The sequence below is a fragment of the Oppia nitens genome, unplaced genomic scaffold (assembly GCF_028296485.1).
Source record: "Oppia nitens isolate AA-2021 unplaced genomic scaffold, nextdenovo-longstitch-racon4-pilon3 scaffold6_pilon_pilon_pilon, whole genome shotgun sequence".
In the NCBI taxonomy this organism is placed as follows: Eukaryota; Metazoa; Arthropoda; class Arachnida; order Sarcoptiformes; family Oppiidae; genus Oppia; species Oppia nitens.
Window position 1 is genome coordinate 6680390 of NW_026533250.1, and position 23757 is coordinate 6704146.

The window sequence follows — 23757 nt, forward strand, 5'->3', positions numbered from 1 at the left end:
AAGTAAAACAAATTTTTTGTTTCTATTTTTTTTTAATATCCCGCGTGAGATCTAACAATTTAAAACTATTATTAATTAAATTTAATTATTAAAAATTTATTTTTTAATCAATTATTCAATTCAATTTACATCACGAGTTTTTTTTTAGTAAATTATGGTAAATGTTTTTTTTTAAATTATATAATTACGGTATTTATTAAAATAATATGAAATATTAATTTACAAAATTTTTTTTCAATTAATATTTATGATGATAAATGTATTTATTAATGTTAACAACAACAACAACAAAATAGATAGATAATAATTTTGCTATTTTTTTTAAATATAAATAATAAAAATAGTTATATAATAGGCTAACTAAATTAATAATAATACAATAATTGTAATAATTTAATTAAATAATAAACTAATTTTCAACAACTTTTCAATATTCAATTTTAAACATTTACTATTTGTAATTATTTAATTAATTAATAAATTATTTATTAACTATAAATATATATATATATATATATATATATATATATATATATATAGAAATGAAATTTTCGTTAATTTTTTTTTAAATAAATAAAAATCGACTATAAATTTGTTTTTTTTACAAACTATTGAATATATATATATAATAATTAATTTATTTAAAAAAAATAAACTTTATTTTTGTTGATCTGTTTGTTGTTGTTGTTGTTGTCTGAGTACTCTAATCCAGAAACCGATGACCAAAATGTTGGTCACTACGGCTATGACAACAATAATTGATATGAAAATCATTGCCAACCTATTGTTTGATTCAATCATATCGGTCTCCGGGACTACATTTAGCTGCTGATTGTTCATTGAATTGTCGCCTAAAGAGGCCATCATTGCCTTATAACTGCGGATCTGTTTGCAACCGAAAAACTTGATCACCGATGTCTATATGGTAGTGATGGTAGTGATGGTAGTGATGGTAGTGATGGTAGTGATGGTAGTGGATGGTAGTGGATGGTAGTGGATGGTAGTGGATGGTAGTGGATGGTAGTGGATGGTAGTGGATGGGATGGTAGTGGATGGTAGTGGATGGTAGTGGATGGTAGTGGATGGTAGTGGATGGTAGTGGATGGTAGTGGATGGTAGTGGATGGTAGTGGATGGTAGTGGATGGTAGTGGATGGTAGTGGATGGTAGTGGATGGTAGTGGATGGTAGATGTGGTGTCCGTAACCAAACAATTTTGTTTAGTTTAAAAAAAAAATAATATATTAAAAACAAATATTAAAATAAAATATTTAATAAAATTTTTGTTTTGTTTTAATAGTCAATAGTTTATAAAAACCATTTGTTGTTGAATGCCATCAAAACTGTAGGCTAGGAGTATACCGTCGGGTGAATAATCATCGATGATATTGAAATATAGTAGACGATTGTCCAATAAGAAACCGCCGAGTGCCGATTCCAGTCGACTAATTTGGCTGACCACTGACCACTTGAGGCCAGGTTCCGATACTCGGACCACTGATTTATATAGTATACCCTTTGATGTCATAAACAGATAGGATTGCTGCTGTTGTTGTTGTTGACCGACACCGACACCGTTATCTTTGTTGGCCACAAATACTATAGCACTAATAATATCGATGTCTTTGATGCCGAACCAAAAGGCCGAACTGTCGGCAATAGGTTGCAATGACCAAGGAATCCAATCGGTTGGCGACAATGGGCTAAACCTGTTGGTGTCTGCGTCAACCCTGTAAACCCGATAACTGGTCTGAAAGAAGACAAACGCCAAACCGTTGGCCGCCAGACACTTGCTATCGGTGTCCGAACAGACTAAATCCAAACAGAAACCCGTCCTAAACAATGGTATACCTGTTTTTTGTTGTTGGTTTGTTTGTATGTTTGAATGGTATTACTTTTATTGTTATATAGCCTATATCTAAACCACCCATCCGTCCTCTCACCCCCCCCCTGCCCCATTGAAACAAACATACCTGAAAATACCCGATCAATTTCGACGCCACCGGTTCCCAACTCTCTGAATCTGTTGTTACCATCGGTGCTGCTCTCGAAACGCCAGACAATCTGCTGTTGATCCATATCGTAGTTCATCCAACTGTAGGCCCACAGTTGAGATTTGTGGCCAAAAATACCGCCCAACAGTAGTTCGCGATTATGTCGGTCACAAAATTTTATGGCATTAGTACCGCCGCCGCCGCCGCCGCTGCCCGAGAGGCCAATGGCCACAACAACAACAACAAGTGTTGGTATCGTTGACATCAATTGGTTCATCACTACAACTATCACTACAATAGTATGTATTGAAACAGTAATTAAAAAAAACTTTTTGTTTGTTTGTTATACAATATTATACAACAACTGTATAATAATTTTGAATTACAAATACAGTATTATTAATACAATATCTTATAATTAAAAAAAAACTTATTATTATTTTTTTTTTGATTTTTTTTAATGATATACTAATCACGCGCGTGAATAATATGATAGATAGTAGAGCGCGCACGTGAAATACACGTACTCTATAAGTAGATATAATATTAATAATTAAATTATAAATTAATTGTTATAATTATTTTAAATTCAAAAAAAAATTAATCCAATAATTAATTCAATAATTAATTAATTTTTCAAAAATTCCAATCAAACGGAATAATTTCAAACATAAAATTCAGTTAAAAAAAAATTTTGTGTTTGTTTTTAACCTAAAACTAGAAGAAGAAGAAGAAGAAGACACTGACACTGACAAAGAAGACAATCAGTTATTTACAGTTATAATACACAACAACAACAACTACGACAACAACAGCTACTACTTCTCAATCAATTTCAACCACTAGTTGAACGGCCACTCTTGTGAAGAGAAAGAGAGAGAGAGAGAGACATTACAGACACTTCAACCATCAAAAACCACTCCACACTAATCACTACTACTAACTACTCAAACACCAGACAAACAAATGGGTTGTTGCGGATCAAAGCCAGAAGAAGAACAGCCGCCACCAGAGGAACAGCCGGCCGCTGAAGAGAAACCGCCGTCGCAGACACAGGAGTCGGCGTCGTCTGCCGGCAGCAAAGTAGGCGACGAAGGCGACAGCAAAGTATTGGGCGCACCGAGCGGTTCGGCGGTCGGCTCGAAGACTGGCTCGAAGACAGGCTCGAGTACTGGCGGCGGCGGCGGCAGCGGTTCGGGTACCGGCTCGAAGACGGGCAGCAAAGTCGGTTCGAGTTCGGGTATGGGATCGTCGGCTATGGGATCGTCGATATCAGGTACCGGATCGTCGCTGTCGTCCAGCGGCGGCAGCAGTGCTGTCGGTTCGTCCTTAAGCTCTTCAGGCGGATCGTCCACATCGAAGGCCGGCTCGAAGGCCGGCTCAGCGTTGGGTTCGTCGACCGGTTCGACACTGATATCGTCGCGAACCGGATCCAATATCAAGGGCGCCGGCGGTGCCTCTAATAGCGGTGCAGACGCGGCCAGCGGCTCAAAGACCGGATCGCAAACCGGATCGAAAACCGGGTCAAAAACCGGCTCACAGTTGGGTCCATCGGGTTCGCAAACAGCCGCTGCCTCCGCCACAGCCGCCAGCGGTTCAAAGACTGGCTCGAAGACCGGATCCAAGACCGGCAGCTCTACTGGAGCTACAGCTAGTGGTTCAAAGACTGGCGACAAACCGTCGTCAAAGACAGCGTCGACGACCGACGGGTCAAAGCCGCCGTCAAAGGCCGGCTCGAAGACTGATTCGGCCGAGAAGACCGGCTCGAAGACTGATTCGGCAGAGAAGACCGGCTCGAAGACCGGCAGCGGTTCCAAAACAGGCGCTTAAATTGTCAAAGAAGAAGAAGAAGATGACAAACAAGAAGTAGTAGAAGAAGAAGGGAACCACTGATTGAACAGAATATTTGTTTTTTTCTCTTTTTTTGATTAATTAGTTGTTGTTATCTTCTCTTCATTTTCATCTGTTTTCTTCAAAATACAAATATTTTATTATTATTATTATTAAAACAAAACACCAAAAAAAAAGAAAGAAAATTAATTAATTCAATCAAATTATTATTCAAATTATTAAATTCTGTTTTCTATTTAATTTATTATTTTATTTGAGTTTTATTTTTCGTGTCTTCAAAAAATACAAATATATTATTTATTATTTATTATTATATATATTTATTTTATTATATATATAATAATATTTTTTTTTAAAATTATTATTATCAATACTGTATTTATTACTAAATTATAAAAAAACATTGTTTTTTTTTGTTAAATAGACTTTTTTTTAATTCAATTAATTTCATTTCATTTAAAAAATAACAACAAGTTTTCTACATTTTAATTGTTTATCTATCTATCGATCTATTTGTCTGTCTATTGTTATGTTGTGTCCAAACAATTACCGTTTGTATCGACGCTTATCATAATCTTTATGTTTTTCTAGTTATTAAGATTATTAAAGATATTTGAGAGAAATAAAAACGTTTTTAGAAAATAAAAAGTTATTTCAAACAAACAAACAAATAATAATAGTTTTAAAGACAATTTAAAGATATTAATATTAATAATACTACAAAACTACAGTACCGGTAATTATAATATACGGGAATATAATTTACATATATTTATATATATATATATTTGAAAAGAGAAATACTAATAATGTTTTAAACAAATATAGTTTTGTTTTAGACATTTATCTTCAACAACAAAAAATGTCTTCAAATATTTATCGACGTTTACCGGCGCCGCCCATCCCGAGAATGGTTACCAATCGGATAAATATATTGATTACATCCAAATATATTGATATTGAACTATACAGACAAACAAAAAATATATCCATAAATATATCATCGTTTAAATAATATTATCAATAAATTATTACGCATTGATCGGGTCGAAGGGCCGGTCAGTGTAGACGGGATGTGTTTCGGCCTTACGTACGATACGTTGGGTATCGTATAATAGGAAAGCGCTGAACAATAGTAGTCCGCCGTAGACACTGAGCGAAAACAAGGAGGCGCCCAATGCGGTAGTCGGCGGCAAAAACATCGATCCTATAGATTGAAAAGAAAAATCGGTAAATTGATTGTCAATATATTGGTGTATATATATATATATATACCGAGCGATGAGGCAAACACTACGCCCAGACCAATGGCCAGCGGTCCGCCCATATTGAGAAATCGGTCACTCGGCGCGCAAACGGCAACTGCCGATAGGCCGCCAACAATACCAGCCGTCAGTACGGCAGCCTTCATAATCAGTGGTCCGCCCATCAAACACAACGGTGCAATGACGGCACCGACAACACCGCAATGTGCGGCCCAGGCCAGCTGTTTGGCGCCGAAACCTTCGCGATAGGGTATCGATTGGGCCACAACTCCCGTACCGATCATTGCGCCCATTGTTAACAACAGTGACTACAATATAGAGATAATAATTACAGATTAATTAAAACTACTTTTTTCAATCAATCAGTCAATCAATCAATAGATAGATAGTTAAACCATTAGCGAGTTTCGGGTCATCATTCGCATTACGGCCGGACTTCGCAATGCTGCGGCCGCAGCAGCGGCTGTCAGACCGAGTCCCGACCCGAAGTAGGCGTATGTCGTGTGTATCCGTTCCCTGACGTGCTGTTCCCAAGCCCTGTCCATCCGTGAGAAAAAAAAATAACAATCGATTAGTGATCAAAAAACTATTCAAAACGGTTTCGGGTTTGTGACCAGTCTGGCCACTAATCCATTACATTGATCGCTCGTAAATGCCGGGAGCATTGCTGAGACCGAGTCCGTAATAGCATAGGGCGCCGATACCTAACAGTGCACCGCCGCCAATCATTCCCTGACCCAAATTGAACGGCAGGCCAGTGGTCGGCGCCATCAGCCGTTCCTTTAGTGTCTGGCGTTTAGCAGTTGTGTCCATTCGGCGCAATGTCTGCGCATTGACACGACCTTTGGCCGTATTGCCGATCAATCGGATGGCTAAACAAAGACAACAAACAAAAATCACAAGACATTAGACGTCGGATCTATTGAATGATTACAAACAACAACAACAAACAAAAAACAATACTTACATAACATCTGTTGTTGAGACTGTGATGTCGTCGTCTTTACCACAAACTGTTTGACAACATGTATGGCCGACACCGCCGCCGACGGTGATCGTTGACCACCACCACCACTACACAAGACACCCGCGGGTGTCCGCAATATCGACAACATTGTTATTGTTGCGGTTGTTGTTGTTATCACTGAATTGATTCAATCAATCAATTGATTTGATTTCTTTGATTTGATTGATAAATAATTCACTTCTTCCTCCTCAGTGACTGACTGACTGTCTGTCTGTGATCTGATTGAAACACAGAGAAACTGATTGATTGATTGATTGATTGTGTGTTTTGAATGAATGTATGAATTGAATGAATGAATTGAATGTAAAAATTCAATAAACAATTTCTGATGTAATTTTTGAATACGTTTTTCAAATAATAATAATAATAATATTTTTTTAGTAAACAATCGACTAATGAGATCCAACAATACATGTTTATATATGTCTAATAGGATGACCACATTATTACAGTTTATACTGTACTAAACCAAACTACTGTATTAATATGTAAACCAAATATTATTATTTTTTTAAATTAATTTTTTCCTATTAATTTTTTGTTGTTGTTGTTTAATTATTTTATAAACTAGTAATTAATTATAAATTTTATTATTTATATATTTTTATTTATATTTAATTAATTCAAACAATTAAAAAATGTAATGTAAAATACCGGGACATGCAGTCACTCTGTAGTGTTATTACTAATTATTATAATTACACAAATTAATAATTATTTTTGATACTTTTTCAATCAGATAAACTCTAGTATATAAACGTTAATAACATCATAGTTATATAAAGTACTAAATCTACGATCGCTTATAAAATAGTTTGAATGAGTTTCTGGAAATTTCTATCAAAAATAAAATAAAATAAATAAAAATAATATTTTGTTTTCATTTTGTATTTTTGTTTTTGTTTTGTGACATTCAATCAATCAATCAGTTAATTGATCCCATAATTGATATGTTGCCACAAATTATCTATTATTCACCCATTAGTCGCCGTACAGTATGTGTGGACATTGACCAGACAGCGGCCGCCGCCGACGGTATCGATGGACTCTACGACCAAATTTCCGAGATTGAGGTAATCAATACCATTCATATTTGTGGATCAATTTCATTATCTTGTTATTTGATATGATATTTGTAGGCCATTTCGCCGAATGATTTCCAATTGTATACCAATGGCCGACGGCTGACCACATGGAACCAGTTAGTAGTAGTGGCCAACGATTCTCTGGCATCAACACCAACACCAACAACAACAACAACACTGACACTTCATGTTGGCCTCAGGGGAGGCAAAGGTGGTTTCGGATCGATGCTCAGGGCTATCGGTGCCCAAATCGAAAAGACAACCAACCGGGAAGCGTGTCGCGATCTGAGTGGCCGCCGATTACGCGATGTTAACGAAGAAAAGCGAATCAAGGAGTGGATCAAACGTGAAGCGCAACGCAAACAGGAATCGGATGACCGGCGACGGCAACGATTGGAACGGATGGCCGAAACGCCGAAAACTGAGTACAACGACACAGAGTTTGAACGAATACGCGAAGAAATACCGAACGCTGTGTCCGATGCCTTGGAGTATGGTTTGAAAGTACGTCAACAACGACAACAACAGGAACAGAGCGCCAGTAGTAGTAGTAGTAGTACGGCTACCAGTGCTGCGGCTGCTTGTAGTAGTAGTAGTAGTACTGGCGGTGATATTGACGGCGCCGCCGCTACCGCCGGTAGTAGTGGTGAACAATTGAAACGGAAAGCCAATGATAGCCACAATATAAAGTCGAAAGCGAAGAATAAAAAGAAGAATAAGAAGAAGAAGAAGACCGATCTTTGGCTGGGAGTCGACGACATTGACACCGATGATGACGATAGCAATGATGATGCGGTTAGCGATGATGTGGTGGCGGCGACGACCAAACAGTTGACTACTGAGACCTAATAGTACTGGTGGTTGTAGTAGTAGTAGTAGTAGTAGTAGTAGTAGTGATGATCAGAAAATTGTTGAAAAATAATTGATTATCAAATAATATTTATTAATACTATTATTTACGGTAATTACAAAATTACAAATAATTTTGAATTTATAAATATAGTTATATATTACAACTATTTTTAATATTTATACAGTATATAAATATAAAAAATAGCAAAATTTATTAATATTTGTCAACATTACCCATACATTTACTATCATAAATAATTTTGTAAATCAGTATTTCATGTTTTTTTTTAAAATAATAATAATTAATTAATTATACAATAAAAAAACATTTACCATAATTTACTATAAAAAAAACTCTCGTGTAATGTAATTGAATTGAATAATTGATTAAAAAATTTTTTTTTCTATAATTATATTAAATTTAATTAATAATAGTTTTTAATGTTTAGAGATCTCACGCGGGATAATAAAAAATAGAAACAAAAAATTAGTTTTACTTTTTTTTATTTATATAATTGATTTGAATTTTTTTTTGACACAAAAAAATACGTTAACTAAATATTAAAAAACTGACCGATTTTTTTTTCGGGTGATATAAAAGATATTATCATTTATTATCATTTAGTAAACTAGAAACTCATAGCCTGAAGACATTTATCTGTTAAAAAAAGTTAAACTGAAAACTACCGATAGTTTTGTTATACTTTTTGTTGATTGACATAACTTTCCTATTGATTACCGATTGATTAGTATCTCTTAGATTAGAATCAGTTGTCTTTAAAACAAACAAATCAATCAATCAATTGGTGTTTCTAAATGACAGTCAGACCCATATTGATGACAGTGTCGGCAGTGGCAGTGGTGTTGCTGTTGTTGATGATTACCAGTCGTGCAATTGATGGCCAAAAACAACATCGACTACGACGACAAACAACAGGCGGCAGACCTTTGGGTGGTATTGTTGCCGACAACGACGCCGCCGCTGCCGATGATGATACCAACAGTGGTGGTCGTGTAATATCTGCGGCACCCATAGGTCTGGTGTCGGGACAGCCGCCCCAACAGATCGGACAGATTGAGTTCGATGTCGAAGTCGAAGAGGAACAGCTCAAAGACGGCCAACAGGCGCCCAGAGTCGACATCGTTGGCTCCGTATGTTTCACAACCAAAAATGATTAGTCATATCAGTGAATAGTAATGATAAATAATTTGTTTGTTTGGTTTCAAACCCCCACTAATAGAGAAAGGGTTCGGAAAATTTGGACAAAACGGGTGGCAATCGTGTAATCACTGGAATACCGGTTGAAATGGCATCCGAACGGACAAAATTAGGTGACATAGAGTTAGATATGGATATCACCGACAAAAGCAAATCCTATCGAAAGTCCAAACGACCCGAACTGGTTGTCCATCCGAAAGCCGAGGTTTGTATTGTTGTTGTTGTCGTAAAATATTCAACTAATAATTGATTGATTGCTTATAATATTCAGCAGAAGACTACCGGCAGCGGTGTCGACGGCGGCAGTGATGGCCTCCAAACATCAACAGCAGCTGATGATGAGTTGGATAGTCTATTAAAACTGGCCGCAAATAACATTGATAACAACGGTGATGATGCTAATGGAGCAGCTGATAACGAATCAGATAGTGACGTAAAACTGGCCGCACATATGCCCGACAATGACGCTAAGGGACAGCCGTTGTCATCATCATCAGTGACCAAACCTCGGTTTAGGGATCTAATAACACCAAATTTATTTACCTTTACATCTGATGATGTTATCAATACTACAACTAGTGGTTACGGTGGCGGTGACCAATCGGCTAATACCGATGCCCCTCCAGTTATAGATACTACTATCGGGTCCACCAAATCGGGTGCCGCCGCCGCAGCCATAACTCTGGTCACTACTACAACAACACTACCATTGATTGGTCGGTTGTTGGCCATTGTGTGGCCAATTGTTATGCTATTGTCGGCATTATTCTCGTATATATAAATTAGACATTAATTTTATGTTTAATATATATATATATATATATCTATAATATATAGCAAACAAACAAAAAGTTTTTTTTCTTAAAATTTTTTTTTCTGTTTTATTATTAGTTTTACAAATTATTTATTACAAATTTTTTGTTTTATGTTTTGTTTATTTTATTGTTATTATTAATTAAATTATTTTGTATTTGTATTCATTGAATTTTTTTTTTAAAAATAATAATTTTTGTTGTAATTTTGTAACACATTAATAAACATTAATAATTAATTGTTTTTTTTTAATTAATTTCTAATTAATTAAGTTTTTAAAATTTATCAATAGATACAAAGATATCTAATATTTATTAATTAATTAATTATAGATGTTTATTAAACTTGTATTACAACTAAATTATTTTAATAACTATTAAATACAATTGTTTTGATTATCTAATTGTTAATAATAGAAATAACATTAGTTTTTTTTTGACTAATAAATAAAATTTAAATATGATTTATATATATATATATAATGTAGACATTTTCTATATTAAAAAATATTCATAGAAATAACCGTTTTTACTTGTAAATTATAACAGTTTTTTTATTTTAATAAATTTTTTTTAAAATCCGACATAATTTATTTGTTATACTTATTTTTTAAAATATTAGAAATTTGTTTTAGAAATAAGTTATAACATTGTATTGTAGTTATTATTTTATAAATTATTGAAAATAAAAAATAAAACATATTTATTTAAAAAAATATAAATTTCTATTAAAATAATAACTATAATACTTGTTTATGAAAACAAAAATTATATTTATTTATTAATACTGTTATTTTTTTTTATAGATGACTATATCAATAAAAAATAAAAATAAAAATATTAACATTTAGAAGATTAATGTACTTATATATTATGTACTAAAATAAAAAAAAAGATTTAATAATTTCTAAGTAATAATAATATATTGTATAATATATAAAAAAAAATTTTATATGATATCCTAAATATCATTATCATAATCTCTCTCTCTCTCTCTCTCTCTCTCTCTCTCTATATATATATATATATATATATATATACATAAAAAAACATATGCCATAGTTCACACATTTTTTTTTTGTAAAAAAAAWAYATATATATATATATATATATATATATATATATATATATATATATATATATATATATATATATATATTTATAACTATTAATAAAAATTTTTATTTTATATATTCAAAAATGTTATTTAATATATTACTAGTAGTTTATAACTATAAAAACCAATTGACAGTACGTGATTGTATGAAAAAAAAATAAATAAAAAAAATAAAAAAATATTGTTAATGATAAACCATTGTACAGTATACTACCAAAAAAAAAATAAATTATCATGCTAACTTAAGTAACTATATTACAATAATAAACGTGATAGTAGTGATAGTACTATAATAATAATAATAAAAACAATTTCCCAAAAAAAATTGTGTAAATGATATGATTGTCATAAAAACATAATTTAGTTTTTTTTAAAAAAATTTATATTAATAAATATTTTTAAAATAATGTGATGAAATAAATTAATAATAATAATAAAAATAAATTATTTTTTTTTAAATCTCTGTTTTACATTTATGAATATTTTACAATATATATATATATATATATATATATATATGCCATTACATAAACATAAAATTATAATACATATATATAAATTTTTAAATAAAATTTTATAAACACACACACACACACACACACACACACACACACACACACACACACACTCACACACTTTAGATAATTATCTACAATGTATTTTATTATTATTATTTATACAGTATATTGTTAAATTAAAATAATATATCATATATAATTTATATCATATATGATATATATATATATATATATAACATATAATATAAATATATATATAAAAAATATAATATCATATTTTTTTAAATATGATTTTTTTAGATAAAACTATATAAATATAGGAAAATAATTTTATATTATATATTATATATACAGAAAATAAAATTATTTTCCTATATTTATATAGTTTTATCTAAAAAAATCATATTTAAAAAATATGATATTATATTTTTTATATATATATATTTATATTATATATTAGGTGTTAAATGGATTTATTTATATAAAGTATTATATATTTAAAAAATAATAGATTTATTTTTAAAAATATAAATATATATATATAGCTAATGGCAATGATTTTATTTTTAGCAAAAATTAATATCTTATATAATAGTATCGCATTTTTTACTTTCAAAATAATAATTATTATTATTATAAAATAAGATATAAAAATAAATAGAAAACATGTTTACATTAAAATAAATAAATATTTATTTATTTCTCATAATATACAATAGAAATAAACTTTATCAATAAATTAATAAAATATAAATAAATGAAAATATAGCATAAATTATTTATTTAATATTAAATACTATTAGTTTTTTTTATTTTATATGAATTATTATTATTATTATTATTGTAATTTACTAATAATTAAAAAAATATAAATCGCTTTATTGTTAAATAATTAAACACTTGATTTTCAACTCAACATAATTGAGAAATTAATTATTAATTATGATTTTTTTTTCTCTTTTAACATTATGTGGCATTAATATAATAAATAACATAAAATTATTAATGTATTTATGTAGGTGTGTGTGTATGTGTATGTGTATGTGTGTTTGTGTGTGTATGTTTATAAGATTTACCTAAAGTAATTAACTATCATCATAAAAAATAAGCTAGGTTATATTTATCTTTAATCCAATAGTTAATATAAATGTCATACACACACACACATACACACACATATACACACACATATACACACACATATACACACACACATATACACACACATATACACACACATATACACACACATATACACACACATATACACACACATATACACACACATATACACACACATATACACACACATATACACACACATATACACACACATATACACACACATATACACACACATATATACACACACATATATATAYATATATATATATATATAATATACACATATATATTTATACATAGATATTTATACAAATATATATATATATATAATTTATATATACTGTACATACATACAACAGTGACTTATTTATTATTTAGATAAAAGATAAATAATTAATTATTGCAAAATTTATTTATTTATTTATTAGGCTATAAAGTTAAAATAAATGTGATTTCTATCCAAATAGGATTTCTAACAACTAATTTTAGTTAATAAAATATTTATTGATTTGATATTTAAATTAAAAATTATAATATTTAAACAGGCTGTACAATATTTAAATTTTTATTATTTTTCGATAATAATAATTAATATTATAATTGAACAATTAATTTTATGACACATTTAATGTTAGATAATAAAAATAATAAAAATTTCATTAATTAAAAATTTAATTCAAAAAACTAATTATTATTATTTTTGTTGTTTAACCTAATGTTTAACATTAATGTAAAAATTATTTACTAAATCTTGTTGTATAAAAACTATTACTACTATAAACAAAAAAGTTAAGATTAGTTTAAATTATTTAATAATATTTTTATAACTTTTTTATAAAGTCTATACTTTTATAAGTAATTTATTTAAATAAATTAATATTAAACTAATCATAAATTACTATTTAATTTTCATCTTAAAAATTAAAAAAATAATAATATTTATTTGTGTAGTAATAGTGTACACAAAAAAAAATATTATATTATTATAACATAATGTTATTTAATTATTTTTAGTTAATAATACCAACAAAAAAATAATATTAAAAATTTTAAAATCTACAATATTATATAAATTAATGTATAAAAAATTTTATTAATGGACAATCAAAAAAAAATAAAATTAAGTAAATTATAGTCCTATTATAATGATGTACTAATTATGGACAGTTAGATACCCCTCAACCCCCCCCCCAAAAAAAAATTGGTTAGTGGCTAATGACATAAGCGCCATAAGCGGACAGTTATATTATATAAGATTATAATATAATCAGTATTATAGGTATATATATATATATATATAAATATATAATTTATATACAATTATTATTTCTCAGACATTTAATCAAATACAATACCTTATAGTAATAATAATAATAATACTAATAATCATTATCATCATCATTATCTAACACAAGTTATTAATATTTATTTGCTATTATTATTATTATTATTATTATTAGTAGTAGTAGTAGTAGTTGTAGTAATTGTTAGTATTATTGTGTATAACATTACTATTAATAAAATAAGTTACTACTACTACTACTACTACTACTACTACTACTACTACTACTACTACTACTACTATTGTATTATGTGTTTAATAAAACATAAAATAATAAAAACCAATTGTATAATTTTATTATTAGTATTGTTATACAAACTATACTAAAAACTATACAATATATTCTATATTATAAACTAGAAAATTGTAATTCAAATTAAATATTTGTTGTATGATTTTTTTTCAATTACTTATAAACACAGTATTATTACAATTATTATTGTTGATGTTAAATTGAAATAAAAAAAATTATAATTTATAGTTTACAACAATAAAAATTTAATTAAAAAAAATAAATAACAAAAACTAGTATAATAAGATATATTTATATAAAAAAATACTGTATTTTTTTAATTTGTAGTTATTTTTTTTTTAATTGAATAAACTAAACTAAATATGTTTTTTTTAAATAAAGATAAATTCATTTATAAGCTAAAGTGGGTGTGTGGGTGTGATAAGTGGGTATGTTTGTATATTTACAATATATATATATATATATATATATATATATATATATCTTTATCAAAAATTATATATATATATATATATTAATATACATGTATATACTGTATATATGGGTATAGTTTCAACACAATTTATCGATATTAAGTAATACAATTCAATCACTAATTAAAAAAAATTATTATTAATAATAATAGCTAGGTCTATTTAATTACTAATTAGCTACAATAATTAATACACACACACACACACACACACACACACACACACACACACACACACTATAGTATATATAGTATTATAGTAGGATTGCCAAAAAACATATATTACTTTATTAGTTATATACAGTATAAATAAATAAATATATATCCGTAAAATCGACAAAATTAATAGTCAATACTTATAAATAATTGTTATAATAATAATAACAACAAATTGTTATACAATTAGTTAAACAATTATTTGGATGCGATTGTTATTTCCCGATAATATGTGTTGTTGTTTGTATAGAGAGGAACAGTAGCTATAATGTCGACCAATTAATTACTGACCCTTTCCTGCCCTCCCCCACCCCTGACCTTTCAAAAAAAATTGATTTCAACAATAATAATGATAATTACTAATGATTTTTGTTTGTTTTTATTTGTATATTAGATATATATATATATATATATATATATATATATATACTGTATATAACATTATATCTAATTGTAATACACTGTTATATATATTTTCATTTATATAATTGTTATAATAATAATAATAAAACTAAATTATAATTAATTTTATTGTTGTTGTGTTTCTATTAGTTTTTTTTATGTGTGTTATTACTATTTGCAAATATAATTAACAAATATATACTTTATATATATATAATGTGTAATATACTGTAATAGTAGTTATTATTGTAAGTGATAATCACAGTTTTTAACTATTATTATTATTATTTTGTTTAAGTTGATTTTAAGTCAATTAGTTTATAAATATCATTAAATTATTAGTTAGATTTATTAATAATTTTTTTTTGGTCATAAAATAATTATTTAAATTATTTAATATAAAATTAGATTATATATATATATATAAACAGTACAAAAAATAATTTTTTTAAAAATTATCTGACATTTAAAAAATCTATATAAAGTATATATATATATACTGTATATCATATTATCTTTATTTTTATAGATATTTTAATAATTTATTATTTTTGTGTTGTTTTTTGATACTTTTTTTTGCAACAAAACTGTTTAAAAATTATATTTTTTAAAAACAGTATTCAAAATTTTAAATAATCTTTTATGATTTATAACTTATAAAACTGTTAATAATATTAATAATAATAATTTTTTAATGTAAATTTTACTAACAAAAAAAATAGTTTTTAATAATCAATATGACTTTATATATATTGTATCAAAAAAAATGTATTATATTTATAATTAATGACTGGTTTTTTTAAGTGTTAAAATTAACAATTTATAAAAACAGTAAATGTATAAAAAACAATAAAATTTATTAAAAATGACTAAACATTTATAATATTAAATAATAAAAAATAATTTTTATCATACAATATAATTAATGACTAATAAATTATTAGATTTTTTGTTTTTGGTGTCTATTTCTAGACAATAATGTATTGTTTTTTTTTAAATAAAAAAGTTTAACAATAATATAAATCATATAATACTATCGTTTTTTGTGATATTAATAATAAAATAATTTTTTTAATTTACAATATTTATTTGAATAATAAGTATTTTTCATGAATTTTGTTTAAAAAAAATATATAAATTAATAATTTTACATTTACAATTAATAATATTGTATTACAAATATATTAATAATTAAATTTCAAATTGATATTTAATTATTTATATCACTATTTGTAATAAATGTTATTTTGTTTTGTAATAAATGTTTTGTAATTTAAAAATTAAATATTAATGAATTAGTTTAAAACAAATTTAAAACAAAAATTGATAGTTTTTTATGTTTTATCAATAAAATACATTATTATTTATYMTAGTTAATTTTTAAATATTTATATATATATAATTTATTCATGAAACATAAGCTTATTTTTATATATATATATATTTAATAAAAATCTATTTAATTTTTTCAATATTGAGATTTTACCGATAATAAATTGCTCAATAAAATAATGATAAATTATACCTGAACATATTTTATATATATATATATTTATATATATATATATATAAATATATACAGTATATTGATATAAATTTATTGTGTAAGTAAATGATTTATATATATATATATAGTATATACTGTATATATTTAGATAAATAGGAAAAATAAAAAAATATATAATTTGTTTAAATAAAAATTTCATTTATCATAATATTGCGAAATTTTTAGTTTTTTTTCACTATCATATATCAATATATTTTAAATGATATAAAAACAACAAAATGTAATAATAATAATAATAATAATATGATAATCTATAATAAACTAAACAGTGTATTATAGGCAAACATTTTTTGTATATATATATCTATATATAATATATAGTATCTATTTTATATTAAACAAAAAATGATAAATTGTTAGATATCGTTGAGTAGTAGATAAATGCAACAAAAAATAAATAATAATAATAAAAGCATATATATAATACATGTGTGTGTGTGTGTGTGTGTGTGTGTGTGTGTGTGTGTGTGTGTGTGTGTGTGTGTGTGTGTGTGTGTGTGTGTGTGTGTGTGTGTGTGTGTGTGTGTGTGTGTGTGTGTGTGATAATACATTTTAATATTATATGTCAAAATAATCTATACATATATAATAAATATATAAATATATATATTTATATCAAAAATAATGATTGTTTTGTTGTCGTTAATACACATGTATTGTGTAACATATGTGTTGTTGTAACATATCTTTGTAAATATAATACATAGAAAAAAATTTCAGTATTATAATTATATTTGAGTAAAAAAATTTTGTTTTTTTGCATATATATATATATAAATAGACTATATTGTATAATAAAAATTATTATTATTATTATTTTTGTTTTTAATATAATAAAATCTATACCAACAACAAAATTTTTGTTTAGTTAGATTATAGATTATAAAGTTATTATAAACCAGAAATTTTAATTTTTAAAGATTAAATACAATATATATATATATATATATATATATATATATATATATATATATATATTATAGATAAATTTTATTTTTTATTAAATTATTATTTAAAAAAATAGAAAATCTAATAAATATAAAATACAAACCAAATTATATTTAATAATTGCATTAAAAAAATTTAGAGACAAAAACAAAACATTATAACAGTTTGTTTTTTTATGAAATCATTATAAATATTTGCTATCAAATAGTAAATGCAATCAAATTAAATAAAAACAACAAAAACAATTTGTTAACGAGTTTTTAATTAATTATTTTTTTCTAATCATTGTAATATTTTATTTAAAAAATAAAACTAAATAAACATTATATCTATTAAATGTAAAGCCTTAACAAACAAACAATTAAAATATTAATTTTCTAATTTTATTTATTTCAATCTATAAATTTAATTTTTTTGTAATAATTAGTTATTAAAAATACTATAATATAATTTTCAAATAAATATATAAATTATTTAATAATTAAAAAAAATTTACTATTATTTAATATTCAAACATATTATATACACTACTACTACTACTACTACTACTAAATTGTCTACTAAAATATTTATAAATTTATATTATAGTATATATATATWTATATATATTTAAAATTTTACTATATTGTTGATTACTGTACTTTATAATTAAACTTAATTTATTTGATGTTTTAGTTATTTATTTATAAATTAAGTTTAAATTAAAAAAAAAATAAATGGAAAACTAAAGTCAAATAAGTATAATTTAATTTTTTAATTTGTTTTTATAAATATTTAAAGATTTTTTTCCCAGAAAAACATAGATAAATCTAATAGTTATCAATTTATATATATGATATATATATCTATATATATATATATATATATATAGTAAATATATAACATTTATATATACTTATATCATTGTACCTTTACTTTACTTTAATATAAAGTTTAAATAGTATAGTATATATTTTTATAATCTTATATACGGTATATATATATATACTGTATAATATAATGTACTGTATATTATAAACTATATATATATATATATTAAGTTTATTAAACTTATAATCCTATAGTTGAAAGCCAGAAAAATGTTGATAAATATATATATATATATATATATTAATAATGTTTTATTTTATTATTATTATTATTTTTTTGATTTAAAATTCAAGTAAAGTAAACAACATTTAATTCTTAGCGAGATTTTTCTCACAAAATAATATATAAGTCATATATATATATATATAATATATTGATATAATACATACAACACACACACTACTATAACTATTATATAAGTCAATGGTATTAATATAACTAATATTATATATATATATTTTTTATTATTTATTTATTTGCTAAGTATATATAATTTATATATATATCAGCAAAATTGCCAAAACACACTCACAACACATATAAATATGTTTAGTAATAAAGAAAATAAATTTATCATTTTTATTATTTATAGCTAATATTGCTAATAAAATTTGTGTTAAACACTCTTAAACAAAATTTACTAATAATTTAATATCTTTTAATAAATTTTGTTGTTGTTGTTGATGTATTTTTTAACACTATATTTGAAGTATATATATATATATATATATATATATATATATTACATATTGTCTTTGTATATTTGTGTATGTGTGTGTATGTGTGTGTGTATGTGTGTGTATGTGTGTGTATGTGTGTGTGTGTATGTGTGTGTATGTGTGTGTGTGTGTATGTGTGTGTATGTGTGTGTATGTGTTTGTATGTGTGTGTATCTGTGTGTATGTGTGTGTATGTGTTTGTATGTGTGTGTATGTGTGTGTATGTGTGTGTATGTGTTTGTATGTGTGTGTATGTGTGTGTATGTGTGTGTGTATGTGTGTGTGTATAATTAGGTTGAAAATAGGTTCAAATAATTGATTAAATAATTTGACATTGATAATCTAATTATATGCATATTCATTAATTTGTTGTTGTTGTTGACATTAAACATGTACTTTACATTTTTATATCTAAATTATATGCTATTTTATTTTTAGTTGATATAAGTTTTAAAAAAATTGTTATACAATTTATTTATAAAAAATTATTTTTGATTTAATTTTTTCATATTATATTTATATAAAGAAAAATTTAATCAAATCATAATTATTATGAGTCAAAATATTTTATATTATTAATAAAATAATTTATAAAATACTAAATATATATATTTTATATATATATAATTTCTAAATATTTTCATTTAAAATTTTTTTTAAATGTTATTTAAAATTACAACTTTTTATATATTGTAAATTTAAATGTGCAAAATATGTAAAAAAAACTAAATTAATTCCAAATACTCTCTCTCTCTCTCTCTCTCTCTCTCTCTCTCTCTCTCTCTCTCTCTCTCTCTCTCTCTCTCTCTCTCTCTCTATGTGTGTGTATGTCTCTCTCTCTCTCTTATAAAATGCTGTCAAATGTTTAATATTTATTTTAACATATAGTACTGAATATGACAATTGTAACAATTTTTACTTTTACTACTACTACTACTACTACTACTACTACTACTACTACTACTACTACTACTACTACTACTACTACTACTACTAATAATAATAATAATAATAATAATAATAATAATATATATATAATAATAATAATAATAATATATAATAATAATAATAATAATAATAATAATAATAATAATAATAATAATAATAATAATAATAATAATAATAATAATAATAATAATAATAATAATAATAATAATAATAATAATAATAATAATAATAATAATAATAATAATAATAATAATAATAATAATAATAATAATAATAATAATAATAATAAGCATTTTGTGTGTGTGTGTAAATAAAATAAAAGATTTGATGAGTGTGTGTGTAAAATGTATTTAAGTATTTGTGTTTTGAATGCATAAAATATGTTTTACCAACATTACGTTTATACATGTATTTATGAAATCACTTTTATGTATTTATTTTATACTATTGAATATATATATATATATTGAATACAGTATATGAATGTACAGTATAGTAAAGTGTCAGAAAGTACAGTAACATTACATAACTGTGCTGATTGTAGTTAGTGTTGGCAAAAAAGAGAAATTTATAAAATAATAGAGAAATTTCTAGAAAGTTTCTAAAAGAAATTTTTATTTATGGGATCCCCATGGTTAATTTAGTTTTCTCGATATTTGTTATCTTTAATATTGTTTTTATAAGTAATATTTAAATATTATTATTAGTATTTTAATTATTAATTACAGTAAAAAAATTATTTATTTAATTATATTAAACTATGATATAATGAAATGGTAAATAAAATTTTACAAAACTGATTATTATTAAATAATTATAATTATTTATATAGGTATCCCATTTGTAAAATATAGTATTATACAGTAATCTACATTATATAGTATAATATTATATGTATAGTATTATATGTCTCATTAATATATTTATAGTTTTACAATATCTATAGATATGGGGGTCCCATAGTATAACAAAAAAGTTAAATTTCTATATAAATTTATTCCTGAGAAACTTTCTAGAAACTTTCTCAGGGAAATTTATTAGAAACTTTCTATTTGCCCATCTCTAATTGTAGTATAGTATACACACACATACATACAGTACATACATACATATAGACATACATGTATAACAAGTATAGGGAATCGCAGAATATTCTGTGATTGGTCTCAAAGTGTTTTAGGTTCAGTAGTTTGTATGTATGTATGTATGTGTGTGTGTGTGTATGTATGTGTGTATATATATATATATATATATATATATATATATGCGTGTGTGTGTGTGTGTCTATATGTATGTGTGTATATATACTGTAAGTGTCGGCGCATTTCATATATCCATTTACACAATCTATAGGGACTGTTGAATATATATAGACTGGTCTGTACTGTATGTGTGTACAGTATGTATATACTCAGTATATGTGTACAACACTAACTACCAGTTCATAGTACTACTAACTGTTCAAATTAGTCAATCGGGAGTAAAAGATAGAGAGCACTGTTAGCTCCCAACAAAAAAAAATATATATATATATTATATATTAAAGTTTTATGTTTAAAAAAAATTATGATGTAAATGATAATAATAATAATAATAATAATAATAATATACAATTAAAATTATTTATTGTACTGATTATAACATTTTATAAAAAAAAAACTTATAAATATTGTTTATAGATATTATGTGTTTGTGTGTGTGTGTTTTAAGATAATATTTTAAAAATAAAAGTTTTCAAAAACAATTAATAATAATAATAATATATAAAAATATATATTGTTTTTGTTATATACATAACTATCGATTACAATATAAATTTAAACTAAAACTATTTATTTATTTTTTTATTTTCTATTAAATTTTCAACAATAAAAAAAAATTCATGCGATTTGACAGTCAATATACTATTATATTATAGTATATCTAATAATAATAATAATAATAATAAGGATTTATTTAAAAAGTAAGATTTTAATATTAGTATTATTTTTATTTATTTTATCTCTACATTAATAAATAATATAAATATATACAGTATATTGTAGTATTAGATAGGATTAACTTTTTATATGATATTGTATTTTAAAAATTTAGTAATAATACATTATAATAGTTTAATATTTTTTTAAAAATATATATATATATATAGTTTTTTGACATTATTGTATCATTAGAGGAGATTTAGTTAAAATTATTTATTATTATTATTATTATTATTATTATAGAGTATATAATGTAATATTAATAATATATTGTATTTACTTTATATTATTTTTTGTTGTTGATATAATTTTCAAAAAATATGTATTTTAAAAAAAATAAATAATACTAAAACTAAAATTTGTTGATTTTATTAATCAAAATATGTTTTTTGTTTGTATTTGTTTTAAATTTTTATATAGATTACCAAACAAGACACCAACAAAATTAATTAATTAATTAATAGTATTGTTATTAAATTTTTATTTAAAAAAATATAATAATATCAACATTTATTTTTGACTAAACGTTGGGTAAGTTTTTTTTTAAATAGTTTTTTATTAAATAAAATATATATTTATTTTCATTATATAACAATTTTAAAAACTAAAAATAAAAACATAATTTAATAATGTTTGTTGGATTATAAAGTTTTGTAAAAAACTAACAAAAATTAATAGTTTTTTTACTGTTTTAATATTTTTTTTATAAAAAAAAATTTAATATATGCACAATATTGTATATTAAAATATTTTTATTAAAATATAAATGTTATAAATATATGATAAAATTTATAAAAAAAATTTAATTGGTTTTTTGGTGGCAAATTTTACTATTAAATTAGATTTAAATTAAATTAAAAATTGATTTTTTATTTTATTAAATAGTACGGTATAAATAATATGATATTTTAAATCTAAATAATAATATTAAATAATATATATATGTATTGAAACATTATTTTATTTAATTATTTAATTAATGATAAAATTAAATAAATAAATAAACTCTATTATATATTAATTAAATATTTATATTTTAATAGTACTAATATACAAATAATAATTATTATATAACATTATGAAAACATTTAGTATAGTCTATTTTGTTGCCTTAAAATAAAAATTGTTGGAAAGTTGTATTAAAAATTAATAACATAATTTAACATTAAAATTTT

At 24.5% G+C, this 23757-nt stretch overlaps 4 protein-coding genes across 5 annotated transcripts; 3 read left to right on the top strand and 1 right to left on the bottom strand.

Annotated features, from left to right (window-relative positions):
- Positions 1–2628: 2628 nt before the first annotated feature.
- LOC128962652 (uncharacterized) lies at positions 2629–4007 on the top strand. Its single transcript, XM_054309047.1, has one exon. It carries the CDS (start codon positions 2959–2961, stop codon positions 3820–3822), a length of 864 nt encoding a protein of 287 aa, XP_054165022.1. The 5' UTR covers positions 2629–2958; the 3' UTR covers positions 3823–4007.
- A 598-nt stretch (positions 4008–4605) lies between these two features.
- Positions 4606–6488, bottom strand: LOC128962647 (growth hormone-inducible transmembrane protein-like). Its single transcript, XM_054309042.1, has 6 exons — positions 6076–6488; positions 5746–5980; positions 5504–5645; positions 5119–5416; positions 4879–5050; positions 4606–4807 (listed from the first exon to the last, which is right to left on the bottom strand). The coding sequence occupies exons 1-6, from the start codon at positions 6221–6223 to the stop codon at positions 4720–4722; spliced, it is 1083 nt and encodes a 360-aa protein (XP_054165017.1). The 5' UTR covers positions 6224–6488; the 3' UTR covers positions 4606–4719.
- A 521-nt stretch (positions 6489–7009) lies between these two features.
- On the top strand, positions 7010–8193 carry LOC128962651 (splicing regulator SDE2-like). The gene is made up of 2 exons (XM_054309046.1): positions 7010–7208; positions 7275–8193. The coding sequence occupies exons 1-2, from the start codon at positions 7086–7088 to the stop codon at positions 8067–8069; spliced, it is 918 nt and encodes a 305-aa protein (XP_054165021.1). The 5' UTR covers positions 7010–7085; the 3' UTR covers positions 8070–8193.
- A 402-nt stretch (positions 8194–8595) lies between these two features.
- LOC128962648 (uncharacterized) lies at positions 8596–10109 on the top strand. 2 transcript variants are annotated; one of them, XM_054309043.1, is made up of 3 exons: positions 8596–9224; positions 9314–9496; positions 9563–10109. In XM_054309043.1, the coding sequence occupies exons 1-3, from the start codon at positions 8889–8891 to the stop codon at positions 10070–10072; spliced, it is 1029 nt and encodes a 342-aa protein (XP_054165018.1). In that variant the 5' UTR covers positions 8596–8888; the 3' UTR covers positions 10073–10109. The 2 variants fall into 2 exon arrangements, with proteins under 2 accessions (XP_054165018.1, XP_054165019.1); XM_054309044.1 differs by having other exon boundaries at positions 9566–10109.
- The last annotated feature ends 13648 nt before the right edge of the window (positions 10110–23757 follow it).

Excerpts from the sequence above, each read along its gene's own strand:
- LOC128962652 (XM_054309047.1), top strand. The coding sequence starts at position 2,959 with ATGGGTTGTTGCGGATCAAAGCCAGAAGAAGAACAGCCGCCACCAGAG.
- LOC128962647 (XM_054309042.1), bottom strand. The coding sequence starts at position 6,223 with ATGTTGTCGATATTGCGGACACCCGCGGGTGTCTTGTGTAGTGGTGGT. Across the intron at positions 5,646-5,745 it reads GGCATTTACGAGCGATCAAT|GGCTTGGGAACAGCACGTCA; the intron begins GTAATGGATTAG and ends ACGGATGGACAG. Across the intron at positions 4,808-4,878 it reads CCCTTCGACCCGATCAATGC|TTCAATATCAATATATTTGG; the intron begins GTAATAATTTAT and ends TTGTCTGTATAG.
- LOC128962651 (XM_054309046.1), top strand. The coding sequence starts at position 7,086 with ATGTTGCCACAAATTATCTATTATTCACCCATTAGTCGCCGTACAGTA. Across the intron at positions 7,209-7,274 it reads ACCAAATTTCCGAGATTGAG|GCCATTTCGCCGAATGATTT; the intron begins GTAATCAATACC and ends TGATATTTGTAG.
- LOC128962648 (XM_054309043.1), top strand. The coding sequence starts at position 8,889 with ATGACAGTCAGACCCATATTGATGACAGTGTCGGCAGTGGCAGTGGTG. Across the intron at positions 9,225-9,313 it reads GAGTCGACATCGTTGGCTCC|AGAAAGGGTTCGGAAAATTT; the intron begins GTATGTTTCACA and ends CCCCACTAATAG. Across the intron at positions 9,497-9,562 it reads TTGTCCATCCGAAAGCCGAG|CAGAAGACTACCGGCAGCGG; the intron begins GTTTGTATTGTT and ends TATAATATTCAG.